Source organism: Gadus macrocephalus, chromosome 11 (assembly GCF_031168955.1).
Source record: "Gadus macrocephalus chromosome 11, ASM3116895v1".
Lineage (NCBI taxonomy): Eukaryota > Metazoa > Chordata > Actinopteri > Gadiformes > Gadidae > Gadus > Gadus macrocephalus.
Genome location: NC_082392.1, coordinates 11,621,484 through 11,637,320, shown reverse-complemented (window position 1 = coordinate 11,637,320; position 15,837 = coordinate 11,621,484). Strand labels below are relative to the sequence as shown.

General features: G+C 41.3%; 1 protein-coding gene across 1 annotated transcript in view; it reads right to left on the bottom strand.

Moving 5' to 3' along the window:
- phf1 (PHD finger protein 1) overlaps positions 1–15,692 on the bottom strand; it is a 20,283-nt gene extending 4,591 nt beyond the window's left edge. The window contains exons 1-12 of the mRNA XM_060064583.1: positions 15,204–15,692; positions 14,040–14,118; positions 13,313–13,394; positions 10,534–10,620; positions 9,620–9,714; positions 9,081–9,229; positions 8,184–8,279; positions 5,925–5,993; positions 5,590–5,713; positions 4,804–4,871; positions 3,899–4,030; positions 2,287–2,365 (exon numbers count right to left, since the gene is read on the bottom strand). Coding sequence (XP_059920566.1) covers positions 2,287–2,365; positions 3,899–4,030; positions 4,804–4,871; positions 5,590–5,713; positions 5,925–5,993; positions 8,184–8,279; positions 9,081–9,229; positions 9,620–9,714; positions 10,534–10,620; positions 13,313–13,394; positions 14,040–14,117 — 1,059 coding nt within the window. The 5' untranslated portion in view covers position 14,118; positions 15,204–15,692. The remainder of the gene's footprint in view (positions 1–2,286; positions 2,366–3,898; positions 4,031–4,803; positions 4,872–5,589; positions 5,714–5,924; positions 5,994–8,183; positions 8,280–9,080; positions 9,230–9,619; positions 9,715–10,533; positions 10,621–13,312; positions 13,395–14,039; positions 14,119–15,203) is intronic.
- Positions 15,693–15,837: the final 145 nt, after the last annotated feature.

The window sequence follows — 15,837 nt, the reverse complement described above, 5'->3', positions numbered from 1 at the left end:
AGCAAATAACGGGGGTCAGGATTCGAACCAGGGTCGCTGCGTTCAGGACTGAGCCTATACGGTACGAGCTCTACCCGGTGGGCCAATTCTTTCATTTTAGTTTTTAACCACAGTGAATGTTCTCGACAAGCATTTAGGGATCACAGCACTTTAGACTCTGGAGATTGGGGATCAAACAAACACAGTACATTTTGTCTTGGATTCAAGCAACCTCGCAGAAACTACATTTTGCATTTTTTGTAATATATAATATATGCTATGGGACGATATAGCCCCTGTAAGGGATATTATGTAATTGGACGTAATGTTTAAAAAAACATTACAGTTTTTTTCAATTGCTTGAACACGTTTTGCAAAATTTGGCTCATTGTGTCAAAACTCAACACACAAGCAAATAAGACAACAACACTGGGAAATAAACCATTCACATCTATGTCAAATTGAAACTCGGCTATCGAAACCTAACAATTCTTTGTAAAAATGGCACTCTGATGTCAAAATGAAACACACTTGCATCATATGAATACACTTTCAGATCAGCAGCAACACATTGGTCTACTTTATATAAAACACTGCAGTCTTTCATGTTCACTGTTTTTATTCAGCACCACAGAGGGCACGTTTTCACCACAACCAAAATAAATACTAAATACTGTATATTGCTCTACTGTACATTACAGTGCAGTAAATACAGTTTGAGCAAAAATAAATAAATAAATAAACCCTATTGTACTGTGAACACAGAAAAACATGGCAATTGTGCATGGGTGGGCTTATGGACCCTGCCGTCTGTTGGGGTCTGGCCATAGGATCTCATCAACATCACAAGTAATATTTTCTCCGCCGCAAAGCATCGGGGAAAATATTGCCTTGTGTGCCGAATCCATCCATGGATTGACCCTATGTTGATGTCTCTGCAGGCCTGTTCCATTGCCTGCAGAAGAGGCATGCGAGCATGAGGTTGGCGGTCATATACGCACCATCTCCAAGCCGAAAATAATTCTTCTATGGGGTTTAGAAATGGTGTGTAAGGGGGCAAGTATAGGACTTCAAATTGATGATGGTTGGTGAACCAGTTGCAGACCAGAGCAGCCCGATGGAAACCAACAATGTATATGTGGTACTGATACAATGGCCCATATTCAGCTGTAACTGGATGACACCAATACTGTATTGTAAATGTAAAGGACTGTAACACTTACCTGTACATGTTCACGTCGAAGTCCTTTGACCCTGACACTGTTTCTCTCAAATGGGACCCTGTACAATTGCTTCATGGTAATTTGGTGCTTTACCATGATGCGTCTGATATTGGAAATGCTCACTCGCTCTATGTTATTGAATACTTCTCTATCTGATACAGTCTGAGTAGAGTAGAAAGTAGAGAGTTGAAGACATACCTGTTTTCGAGTTGGAATGTCCTTATTATGGATGAAACTGTTGGTGTTCAGTTTTGGAAGAAAGTGTTTTCAGGTGTGTAAGTAAGTATTCTCAATTAACCAATGTGTTTAGGATTTTGAATAGATGTGTTTTAGCAATGGTACAATGAGACGTCATTTTTGAATTAAGTGTCTTATGTATGAAATACTGTGTAGTGTGCAGGAGCAAGTGTGTTGCAGAAAGGAGCAAGTGTGTTGCACAATTGCAACTAAAGTGCAAAGCAGCGCTTTTGTTTAAGGAATGGTTACATGTGTTTAAGGTACAGAAACAAAAACTTCAAGTTGTGTTGCTTTGGTCTAAGCATGTGTCTATAGTGTTCAAGCAATTGAAAAAAACTGTAAAACATAACGGGCAGTACTTTTCTTGCATTTGCACGGACACCACTGTTTTGAAGATAGGGGGCAGAAGAGAGTCATCTATGCTGAGGAGACGGACAACAAGGTTGACAGGCAGACAGGATCTGTCTGACCAAGACATTGATTGTTTGACAGACCGTTGTGCAATCTTACTCTGCAGACATTTACTCATTTACATTGCCGACACATATATATTTCATGCACATACAGACAATGCATGTGCGTGCGCATACACACTCACCTCACACACATACAACACAGGCACACACACAGGTCAACTTTTGTAGCCCTCTATCACAGTGTCCTTCTCACCCAGACACACAATCACACACACACAAACTGTGACTCATGCTCTTAGTCACACACGCAAACACACACACACACACACACACACACACACACACACACACACACACACACACACACACACACACACACACACACACACACACACACACACACACACACAGTTTGAGGCAGCTGCACTGACCTGTGTCTCTACGATGCGACGCTTGGATTTACGAGACTCCAACACCCCCGCTCTCCTCTGACAGGAAAGTGATAGCGGGCTTATGTGCACCCAGACACACACATATAGTCACACACAGATACACAGTGACAGACACACACATACAAATGAAAACAATAAATAACACAACATAAGCACATCCTTGTGTAGCCCCTCACAACAGAGAGAGAGAGAGAGAGAGAGAGAGAGAGAGAGAGAGAGAGAGAGAGAGAGAGAGAGAGAGAGAGAGAGACATGGAGAGACAGAGGGAGGCCGTGTGCATCAAGAGGGAGAGAGCGAAGGCTACAGAGAGGGATAGACAGAGTGATAGAGTGATACCTACAAAGAGAGAGGAAGAGTGCAATACACAGAGCGCTATGAAGAGGAATCAAGGGAGAGACAGAGGAAGAGAGAGTCAAAGACACAGAGAGATGGAAAGAGAAAAGATTACCAGATGTATACAGACACAGAAATAGAAACAGATTTCAGATAAAGTCAGACAGAAAGAGATCAAGGGGGATTTGATACACTGACAGTAATAGAGAGAGAGACAGACAGACAGAAACAGAGGGGTCTCCAGTAGATAGCTGGCAGCAGTACAGTGTGTTAGTCGAGGTGTGAAACACCAGGTGTTCTGAGGATGATGTTGTTCCTTTCACTAAGTACAAAGCTACTAACGAGCAACACCTGCCTGTGGAAGCCCACTACCTTAATGACCTACCTGTCTTTCTTTCACTATTTACCTTTAAGTCATTTAGCAGACACTTTAGTCTACAGTGTCTTACAATTCATTTATTCTAGATACATGAAATTAATGAGCAGTTAGGGTTAGGCCAGCAGCCTGTAGGTAGAATGGGGACATTGAGGTTTCTAACCCAGTACCTTTCAATTGGGGGTCAGTGGCTGAGCCACTAGCCTTTCCTTCCTGTAATATGTGTGACGTAATTTAAGCTCTATTGGGTGAAGAAAAAGTCCTATTCCTACAACATGTCAGTCACGAATTCCCCTTGCATTCGGGCAATTTAAGAAATGTTTGTGCTGTCACTTTGTGTAACTAGAAAAATGTCAGGGACAAATTGTTCTTGTCTTTGTCGAACCCCAATCCCTCTCCAAAGAACTGAGCATCTGTGTGTGTTTCAGGGTGGCTGAGTGTGTGTGTTTGTGTGTTTGTGTGTTTGTTTGTTTGTTTGTTTGTTTGTTTGTTTGTTTGTTTGTTTGTTTGGTTGTGTGTGTGTGTGTGTGTGTGTGTGTGTGTGTGTGTGTGTGTGTGTGTGTGTGTGTGTGTGTGTGTGTGTGTGTGTGTGTGTGTGTGTGTGTGTGATGTGTGTGTGTGTGTGTGTGCATGTGTGTGTGTGTGTGTGTGTGTGCGTGCGTGCATGTGTAAGTGTGTATGTGTGCGCGTGTGAGCAGCATGCACAGGGATGCACGTGAGTGAACACACATAAGAATGTTAAATGATTATTTCTTGTTTGGGTGAATACGACACAGAAGAGCATTTAGTCCTTCATAAGAACAAGAACACAGATCACTGTTCATGTTCCACTGCTGCCCCTGAGGGCTCTCAGGGAAGGAAAGACCACGGTCATTCTCTCACCTTCTCCTGTGTGTGATGTTGACGGGCGGGTCGGTGATGAGCGGTGACGAATCGGATACGAGAGGGGGCGGGGCTCGCACCTGGAGCCCAAAGAGACACTTCTTCTTCTTGATCTCCTTCCCAGACACGAACCTCGGGGGGAACATCAAAGCAGAGCGTTCACATTCATCCAACAATGCATTGAAAGGCTTTCAATAAAGTTGAGCTGTTAATTAGTTATGATTAATCATACAGTTTACGGGTTCAAAGAGAATTAGCGGTGCTGCAATTAGCTTTTAGTCTTAAGTACGGAAAATCAAATCAATCAAGCAATCAATTATTCATAAGTTAATGGATTTAAGGCCACAAACTGTGCAGAATATTTCATATTTGAGTATTTACACTCTGCATTGGTCTCTTAACCCTCTTAAAAATGTTTCTGCATCACTGTAAATCTTTAAGTGGTTACCAGCAGAGAAAATCCAAGTCTCTGCTTATTGTTTGTTTTGAACCAACCCTGTCTGCCTCATCATGTTTGATTTTCTACCCAACAGCTGTCATCGTCGATGCATTTTTCCTATCCCATCTGTATTTCAACAATGAATGAATCACGAAAACAAATCTAAAAACATCATATCTAGTTTTTTAACGAGTCACGACCGTGTTTCTATAGTTTGTAAACACAATATTTCGAAACGTTGAATAACCGACACTTAAAAAAACGAATTCAGTTAGCGTGATTAAGGAATAAAAAATATTGCACACGGCGATTAACTAATTCCTCATTGTATTTTTGTGATAAACACATTTACTGATCAAGATGTGTGGCGATCTAGCCATATGACGATGAGTAATTGTTCTCTAGTCTACAATCATCAGGTGACGCTATCCAGGTATGGCCCGCATTGATTCTCCCCGGGTCTCACCTGTCCTTGTGGGAGTTGAGTGCGTTGAGCAGGTTGTGACAGCGGTCCTGTCTGGCTGTGTCTGACAGCTTGGGAAGAGGAGAACCAGAATCAATCTCACACACACACAGCAGACCGCAATCACAGAGGCTGTTAAACACCTGTATCTGTGTATGCTTGGATATCTCTGAATTAAAAGATAAACTTTTAATTATAAAAAAAAATTAAACAATTTCCATGCAGGATAGAAATTATTATTATTTATTTTTTATTTAACCTGCTGAAGTTGATCAAGTCATTTGATAAAAACTATTTACATGGTTGAAAACTTTTATCAGACCAAAACCACAGAGGTTTAGGTTTTGTTAGGGTAAATGTATGGCTACCTCTCTTGATTTCTTCAAAATGAAGGTGCCACCAGATTACCTCTTTGTGACCATAGCCCATAGACTCCATGGGAAATAATCATGATAACATTATTGTTTTTATCCAAAGATGTACACCAAACAAACCATGTTAGTCCTCTTTAACATCATGTTCATGTACTGGGAACGAGTTGACATTAAGAGACATAACAACCCATCTCAAACTTCACGAAAGCTAAAAGAAAAAGCTCATGTTTGTCTTTCCAAAAATACAAATATTAACAGGCAGGACATTACAAAAATGCACAAAACACATTTTGTATTGTTTAAAACACAACATTTTCTCTTCATTAGCTGCTTAAAGGCTTGAAGTCCTGAAGACAAAATGGTTGCCAGCATTTCACATTATTTCATCATGGCACTGGTAAGGAAATAGAAATACCGCGCCGAGAAGCAGAGACTCCCAGTTCTCGTTGGTGAAGGACATGATTTCATGGTCGAAATCAAAGTACTTCCTCTTGCAGCACAGGGAGAGATGATAGAGCACAAGATGGGCCAAGTCCACCCTGCATTGAAACAACAAACATAACAGGTTTACGTTTAGATCTGTCGACAATGACCAAAAGTTGAATTACGTGAAAATAATACAAAATCTGTTTTTGCACCAAATGTCAATATTTCTGCTGATTTCTTCTGATAGTGCTAATTCAACCTCCACTTGATACATAATGGTTATACTAATATTGGTATCTAATATCTGAATATATGTAGGTTTACCAGGTCATTGGAAGTCTCTGGATGGTTTCTGGTCCGTTTGCACACACAGAACACTGGAACTCATAGAACCTGAGATCAACACATAGTAACAATGAAATCAGTCAACAGTGAACCAGAGAGCCAATATAAACCATTGAGACACATTGGTCAAATGTCCTATGTAAAAAGTTATTTTAAAAATTAGATTAATAAACATACGATAATTGTATTGTGGTCTCATGCAATTAAAACTGTACCATTATGTAATTATTTAATAACAACTTTTATATATTCCTTGATGAATGAAAAAAACTGTACCGATTATTATTTTACCTTCTCTTGTTTTATTTGTTCCTCTTTTTCTCTTCTGGCTGATATTATAAATTATACAATGTGCAACTCTTATAACATCATAATCGCATGACTCAATCAATCAATCAATTCACCTGCCTGCCACTGGCTGCCATAACACAGCCTCATTTCCCACGGCAGTCAATCAAAATGTATCCCACCCTCAAAGGATAACAGCCTGTCAGAGAGCCGGCTCACACAGATGTTTAATGACAATAGCGAAGTAACGGCTGAGATGTACGCTTTTATTGCAATGGCCAGCTTTCACTATAGCCCACATGGACATGCACGCCAACCCGCACATGCCCCTGGCTTTGTGTGATTTGTGGCGCTGATATGTGCACTATTCTGTCTATCAGCAGTCTGCACCCTTGGAGTGTGCTAGAGAGAGAGAGCTGCACATCCTTGTGCTGAGTGGGTAAGTGCTTTAATGAGAGAGAGAGAGAGAGAGAGAGAGAGAGAGAGAGAGAGAGAGAGAGAGAGAGAGAGAGAGAGAGAGAGAGAGAGAGAGAGGGGGAGAGAAAGGGAGAGAGACAGAGAGAGAATTTAGAACATTACTAGATAAGTAATTAGAAGAGTAATGTTTGGACTCATTTTGAGGCTAAATCCAGTTAATCTAAGTCTAAGAGCTGAAGCTAACCTAGTTATGTGTATCTCTCTGTATATCAAGAGAGAAAGAGTGAAATGAACCAGAGAAAAATAAAGAACAAGACAAAATACAAGAACAGAGGGATTGTTGTTAATTGTATAATTTGAACTCAACCTGGTGAGAGCTGGCACTGGGAGGAAGTAATGCTTTCCCCCCGCTGGTATTGATTGGCCAGTGTCAGGCCCCTTCCATTACTCTAACTAAACAGCACCACGCTCACGGCTAGTTTGGCCCCGTTAGGACATTCTGATCGACGTCTATAAAAATAGAGACTAATTGTTTTACAAAAAAAAACTAAATTGATCAAAACACTTGATACAACACATTTTCCAACTTCAACACGATTTCAGGATGTCTGAAATATATCTATATTTTTTATCCAAAGCTAATTTAATTTGTAGACTAAACATGTCCATTGATCCCTTGGAATTGGATTTGTGATAGAGAGTACTTAGAGGAACAGGGAACCGTGGGTGTTTTCAATTTAATAATTGATTGGAAAGTAACGCAAACCTGCTCGTACTTGATGACATCATTGCAAGGTAAAATGTTTATTACCATTGTGTGCTGTCTGCAACTGCAAAATTGAATGATTAAAGTTATTTGATGCTTTATCGAAGGAAAATTGCCGTTACTTTTAAATACACATTACATATTACTAGAGCTGTCAGTTAAACGTGTTATTAACGGCGTTAACGCAAACCAAATTTAACGGCGTCAATTTATTTATTTTTTTTCTTTGGCTCAAAACAAAGAAGCAGTAGCCTGACTGCTATGTTCAAATGACATTTGTTCAATGCAGTCGTTTAATTGCACTATAGGCTCTTTTTTTGTATCATCCTGTTTTGATCAGTATATGCCAATGTTGTTATCAATAAAAAATCATTTGCACAAGGCAAGCCGATGCACTTCATCATGTTGATAAGAGAATTAAAATGAGAAGAATTATGGGACAAAAAAATCAAGGGATATTTAGCATAGAAAAATAATTTGCGATTAATCGCGATTAATCGTGAGTTAACTATGACATTAATGCGATTAATCACGATTAAATATTTTAATCGCTTGACAGCTCTACATATTACAGGTAATGGCTAGTGCATCTTGCTCATGGCTGCAGTTAAACTTAAGAAAAAACAATTAGAGTGAGATTTTCAACTCCTTACTTCATCCTCAAGTTTTTTTGTTGTTGTTGTTGCAACACCTGCTTATCCTCCCCTCTCCATTCCTACACCACACGAGGAGACGAGTTATTGGTTAATAACCTCTCTGTGACTCACCTGTCTCCGTACAGAAGAGGCTTGCTCAGACACTGAGTGCAGGCCTCATGGAACCATTGGCCACAGCCTCCACACTGGAGCATCTTGAGGTTCCACCTGCAGAGCATAAACACCAACACTGCTGTTACACACTCCCTCACAACCACCACCACCTCTGTTACACACTCCCTCACAACCACCACCAGTGCTGTTACACACTCCCTCACAACCACCACCAGTGCTGTTACACACTCCTCCACAACCAGAGCATAACCACCAACACTGTTAATAAACACTCCCTCACAACCACCACCACTGCTGTTATACACTCCCTCACAACCACCACCACTGCTGTTACACACTCCTTGACAACCACCACCACTGCTGTTACACACTCCCTCACAACCACCACCACTGCTGTTACACACTCCTTGACAACCCTCACAGAACAGAGTTGAACCTCTACTACCATTCTGCACAGATAATCACACAACCTTACATAAAGGAGGGAAGCTGCTGACATGATGTAGAGTAATCTTAATCTGGCCCTTACAGGGACATTTAGGAAAGAGTTTCCCCACAAGATTAAGATAATTGTTGTTTAGGTTCTCTACCCAGCTATTGCTCAAGGAGATAGATTTTGTAATATTTTATTTACATTACTCAAATGTTATTTCAAATTCCTTATTTCTTGATCTTGTTCCTATTGTTGTTGTTCCCCCGTCGTTTGTTTGTTAAATATTTGTCATTCTGGGAGGATTTTGTTGTGTTTGAAACTCCCAGTGTTACTTATGTGAGATAAAGTTCCTTAAAAAAAGTTACAGTATATTTATGTTGATTTAGGATTTGACAGTACTTATTCTGCATTCCGATGAACAAGCCTGCTTGTATGTAGATACTGTATACTGTAGAACTCACTCTCCAGGTCCAGCGCAGTAGCAGTAACACTGCTGCTGATTGGTCAGATGCTGCGGGTCCCAGTCTAAAGATGACAGCTGATAGGGAAGCCGCAGCTTCATGAACTGCATGAGGCGGGCGAAGCGGCCTCTCTTCAGGGCCCCGCCTCTCTAGAACACAATATTGAACCGATGTGATTGGCTGGTGACCATTCAAATGTCGACTCAAAAAAACATGGAGGAAATTTTACATATGCTTGAAAAATATGTATAGAGAGTAGTTGTCTTTCTTGTTTTATTTTTAGCTAAGATTCAATGGATAATGCCAAGAGAATGAGTGTAGAGTGATTGATTAAAATATTATTTATTCTCACTAACTCACTGGAGTGCCTGTGATTAAATGATTACAAATGGACTTCTATGCTTAGTCCTAACCAGATATAACACCCACCATTCTTCTGAATTAGTATGAATCCAGACATCATCTTATCCCAAACCTTTTACTATAGTCCTAATACTGCACACAATGTGGACACTTCAAGTTTTTTTGCCCTTGCTAACCTTTGTTGCCACTGCGAAGACGCACTGCCGACAGATCCAGGAGTCACAGTCCGCCTCGGGCTCGATGGCAGGGGTGTGACACTCGGGGTGGTAGCCTGGAACAGAACAGAGTGTGGTTCATTCACTCTTACAAGAGGGGAAGAAAGATAGACAGCCTCAGTGACAACAACAGCAACACCTGACGTGTTATCTAGTAGGCTTCTCAGTTTCTCAAGACTATATTATAACTTACTGGGAAAACATTTAAATGGATGGGTTGGTAAGAGGTATGCTAGTTTAATGTACTAACGTGATACACAGAGATTGTTGTTGAGTAACTGTAATTAAATGAATCTATGTTAAACAGATCATAGCTGAACATTTAAAAAAAAAATTAACTTGAGGAATATGGAACATTAAAGGAAAAGGAAGCTAACCAATTGTGGCAACATATAGCATGTTTAAGAGGACCTGCTAACTTACTGAGCATCATTTTAACCTGTTTAAAGCTACCACTCCCCTAAACACATAACTGCTCGCTAGCTTTAGCAAGTGGTCTGCCTGGCCTTGTGGAAGACTTTTCATGCACAATGAGTGCACAGGCAGTGTGCGTGCCATCGAATCACCTTATTCGGGCAGAATGAAATGATTGGACAAGTTTATTACAGAACTGCTACATCCAGATTACCAGATTATTTGATATATTTGTCAGAGCATTTGATTTACTGATTCCGGTCGGGATGTAAAGAGAATGTCAACATCTATGACAGAAAATGACTATGACAGAAAAGTTGCAAACACTAGCTTTAAGGGGACATGCTTGGCGACAGGCTAAGCGACATTTAACCATCAACATCAACTGTGATGACATACATTTACATTTAACATAAACATTTTCTGGGTCAACATTTAAACAAGGGGAAATGCTAACTTACTATGGCGACATTTGAAACAGTTCAAGAGTGGATCTTTGAGAGGTGGGGCGTCACATATACAGCAGACTTCTTCCCCTCCGACAGCAACTAAGAGATATGTCGACAGGAAAGAGGTGGAGGAAAAGATGGAAGGATGGAGAAAGAGAAAATAAGGGTGGATGGGGAGAGGATGAGAACAAAGACCATGAGAGAGGGAGAGCGAGCCAGCAGCGCATTCATTTATAAATATTGATTTAACTCATTGATTTCGTTGTCTCCTGCACATTCAAAATTCACTTAATCCCACCAGCTGAATTTTAGCACGGCCTAACGAGTTTGCCAACCTGCCCACGCAGTATGCATGCTAGCATGTGCTTTATGCTAGTACAGAGCAGTGGCCAACTTTCCAGAAAGAAAAGGCCACGGACCGGATAGTTAGAGACTCCCAGAACCAGTCCCAGACTCCCCAACAGAAATTAGCAAAAGCGATTCACAGCGGAGATATGTTGATCTCTCTGTACTTAAAAGTCAAGTAGCAATGTCCTCAATACATGCGAGTCATTGTACCCTATACTTGTGCATTTAAGTGTAACTGATGTAGATAGGGGCGGACTGGCCATCTGTGGGTTCTGGGGTATCACAGAACGGCCGATAGTTTCAGGACAGGACAGGATAGGACATTCCACAGCAGGTTGCCTGGACATTCAGGCACTTTTAAGTTTAACTTTTTTTTAAGACCCAGGTTTTTTACGATCCTGCACGTTATTTTAGCTGTTGAAAAGTATAAATACAAAGTAATGTAAGAGTAATTTTTTTATACATACATTGCAACTTATTTTTGATAAAAACGGCACACAACTCATTGACACGTTTTCCAGCATTTACTCCTGTAAGTGTTCGATTGATACAAATATTTTGGGCACAAATAAAGCGTTGAGCACACAAATGTACCCAAAGAAATCATCACTACAGTATGGTACCAGGCTGTTGCCAGCCCGTCCACAGTAGGTGGCAACATACATCTGGTGAAGTGCTCTTTAGTATTACATTATTATGCAAAACTAGCAGCTTTCGTTACTGCTGAATTCAGAGAGACAGATGTCTGTTATAAAACCATTTAGACTCGACTCTGTGTCTCAAGTAATTGTAACTTTTTGAAGAGGTGTGACTTGTTTGTCTGATAGCCAACTTGCACATTGTAGTTTATCTATTCTAAATTCCTAACGTATACCATTCCATGGCCTTCTTACTGGCTTTCGTAGCAGCTTGTTTATTAATATATATTTGAAACCTATTATATTTATCATATCCATTACAATGAAGTTGTATATTCAATTACAAAGGTATGCAACTTAAATCTTCATTATTCAACCAAATATCAGAATTCCAACACATTGATGACAAAATTGTTGCTAAAGTTTGAAATTAATAATTGTTACTGATTGCCTCGTACATTATATTTATCCTTTATCCTTCATTAGTCTTGCTGATATGTCCAATTTGTTTATATCAGACCTTAATCCTTTGATGTAACTGCCCACGATTTGAAAGTTTCCTATTAAAGACACTAAGACAGATTCTGACAGTGTCTTCCCATAATCAGGCTCCTTTAAGCTGTCCTGCCAAAACCGTGTCTTAAGAGAATTTTTTTTTATCATATAGCAATATTTACTAAATTGATACACACATTTTATCTACTGGAGAATTGTTTGAATAAGGTCCATATTGTATAATGTTGAGGTGATTCAACTATGTTTTTCTGTCATGCTCATGAAAAGGTATAATTTCCACATTAATATCCATCAATATCCAACATTTAGGATAACAAATGTTAATGAAATACTATATTATTTTCAAATACTAATGAAATAATATGAGTGACAGATTACATAACTTTGTGAAAGATAAAAGAATAAAGTAGATTATATTTAACAGTGTGTATGCTGTTATTCCTCCCGTTAATGGTTTCAGCCAGTACTGTATTGATTTGATTTCTTCAGGGTTTAATACATCTAATGAACATAACTCTGTAGATTCTTCATAAGTTTCATAGAGATCGTCTTTGTTTTGACAAATTCTATTATTATTTCTCAAACTTAAAGGAATACAATACTGCTCAGAGGAGAAGGCTCCCGACCGGAATGTAAACAAACGAGAAGGATGTAAAGTTTCTGACGTATAATTAAATCTGGGTTGGTTTTGGACATTCCGAAAGCTGCTACCTTTGAATATAAAAGTAACACTAAAGAGTGCTTTCCCCGGATGTTCAAAGCCACCTACTGTTCAGACTTATGAACTACAGATGGAACTGAGTGCAGCTTCTTCAGAGTGTGTTTGCAGATTCTTTTTAAGAGCTCAACGTGTAATTTGTGCCAAAAGCGAGTGTAGAGAATTGCTCACTGGAGCGGATTCCCATATTTGTCATCAAAGATTTATGTGTGCCCTTATCGCACTTATCAAAATGATGTTATATTGTACATATATTGTTGTATTTGTAGAAAGTGTATAATGCAGGTCTGCAGTTTTTTGTCTTTTAAATCTTAAGCGATTTTTATATCAATTAGCGTGAGTGTGAAATATTGTATCCCCACCTGTTTTTAAAAACCTTTTGCTTGACATGATAAAAGTCTATTATACTGATAACTTAAAACAACTCACAGAAGCCATAATCTATAGGCATGATGCCAACAGATGATTTCAAACGTATTGGAAATAAATAACATGTTAATAACGCAAAAATAAAAGGAAAGTGACTCTGAAGACCAGATGTTGTATGTGTAGAAAGTGCAGGTCTACTTACAGGAGTGGATGTCCTTCCTCAGAACCCAGAATTCTGAGTTGTCCTCAAATCTCACCAGACAGCACTGCTTCACACCATCCACCTGAGACCAGATAGCAACCGGATGATTGACAAAACTAAATGGAAGTCTTTTCAAAACCCCACAGCACACACTTACTCTAACAGAGACTGACACATGCACATAGATACACTTACACCTAGATACCCTCAACCAGACACAGACACACTGACACAGACATGGACGCACAAACACAAACACACAAGCACAAATACACGCACACACACACACACACACACACACACACACACACACACACACACACACACACACTTACTGACGTGCACGCACATACACATACTACACACAATTACTCAAAAGAACTCTGACACATTCACAAAGATCCAGACACCCACACACAAACACACGCACACAGGCACACAAACACTTACTCAAAAAGACACATACACACTCAGAGACGCACAAACAAGCACGCACTTAGAGACACAGAAACACACGGTGGCACTTAGAGACACACAGAATCACACACACTTAAGCACACACACAGGGCTCACACTGAGACGCACACCCAGCACTCTCAAAGAAACACACACAAAACATATTGATTACATAAACATACACATCCAGGCACACACACACATACAAATAGGCAATGTGAATGAGTTCATGTGTGCACGTGCACGTGCACACAAACACACACACACTTACTCTCTTCACGTTGCCGAGGTACAGTAGTCCATCACTCCATCGAGCCAAAACATCATCTCCTTCACTCACCCCCCCCATCCTTAAAGAGAGCGAGAGAGAGCAAGAGAGTGATGAGAGAGAGCAAGAGAGAATGAGAGAGATGGAGAGAAGGCAAGCGAGAGAGAGCAAGAAACACATAGACACAGGATGAGGTAGGCACTAGGCAGAGAGATAAAGAGAGAGGTACAAGAGAGAAAGAGGGGGCAGAGAGTAATATAGGAAGGAGAGAGAGAGAGAGAGAGAGAGAGAGAGAGAGAGAGAGAGAGAGAGAGAGAGAGAGAGAGAGAGAGAGAGAGAGAGCGTGAGGGGGGGGGGGGGGGAGCTCACGTATGAAATGGAAATCCGATTTATTTGCTGAATGCCTTGCTGACAGAAGAGGTTTATTGCCCCAGCATTTCCTATAGCAGACAGGCAGCCATAACGCAAGGGGTTAACCCCCACGCGCCCCCCCCTCCTCCTCCTCCCATCGCCTTCTAAACGGAGCATCGCGACAGCCTCGATGTAGCAGATTGAGAGCTGAGTGTGAGTACACAGCCATAGTGCGGGACAAATCATTACCGCACACAAGATCACTCACACGCGCGCCTCTGCATGACGACTGGTGCATTACATTTGGAACAAACAGACGCCACTTGGATGGTAGCGCACAGCGTCGGCCACACGCACGCACACACACACACACACACACACACACACACACACACACACACACACACACACACACACACACACACACACACTGCTGAGAAAAAAAGAAAAAACTACACAACCTAAGAACTACAAACTTGGGACAGATATATGTGATCGTGGAGCAGCCAAACATCTGCACGTTGAGCATATGTTCCGATGGTTCGCAAGTGTCTACAGGACACAAACAGAACAACAAAAGGGGGAACAGCGGCGGGGGGGGGTTGTATGTGTATGTGTGTGTGTGTGTGTGTGTGTGTGTGTGTGTGTGTGTGTGTGTGTGTGTGTGTGTGTGTGTGTGTGTGTGTGTGTGTGTGTGTGTGTGTGTGTGTGTGTGTGTGTGTGTGTGTGTGTGTGTGTGTGTGGATATCTAGAAAATGATCAAACGAGATATAGTGTAAAAACTGGACACAGTGTTTGCCAGCAGCCATAGCCTACCTGTCCAGTCGAACTCCTTTCTGTCGGGGTCACAGCGACTCCAGGGCAGACTGGACATGAAACGCTCTGCCTCCGCTCTCCTGCTGCTGTCTTCTTGCTCCTGTGCCCAATTACTGCCCGCTCGGATGTGCAGCCCGCCCGCTGGATGTCCCCCTCTGTGCCAGGCGTGGATGTCAGTCAATCCGTCAGGGGGAAAGGAAGCGTCTGTCCGTCTGTCTCCCTCTGTTCGTCTGTCCTCCGCGACACCGATTCGTCATGTTCCCGTCGCTTTGCTCGTTTTCCCTCCCACCTTTTGATCATGCTATTACTGCGCGTTTGTCAGACATGCACGGGTATCAAGCCGCGAGAGACGCCATCATCCCTGCCTCCCTCCCTCTCTCTCTTTCTCTCTCTCTCGCTCGCTCTCTCTCGCTCTCTCTCGCTCTCTCTCCCTCTTGCTCTCTCTCTCTCTCTCTCTCTTGCTCTCTCTACCGACTTGTTGTGACGCAGACATAAAACACCGAGATAGAGTGGGAGGGAGTTTGAGGGGGCGCCGGGGGAACAAGGCGAAAACAGCCTCTCATCCTGAGGATCGACCCTAAACTGTTATGACGAGGTGGGAGGGTGGTCTTTGTGGGGGGTTATTGTGCTAAAA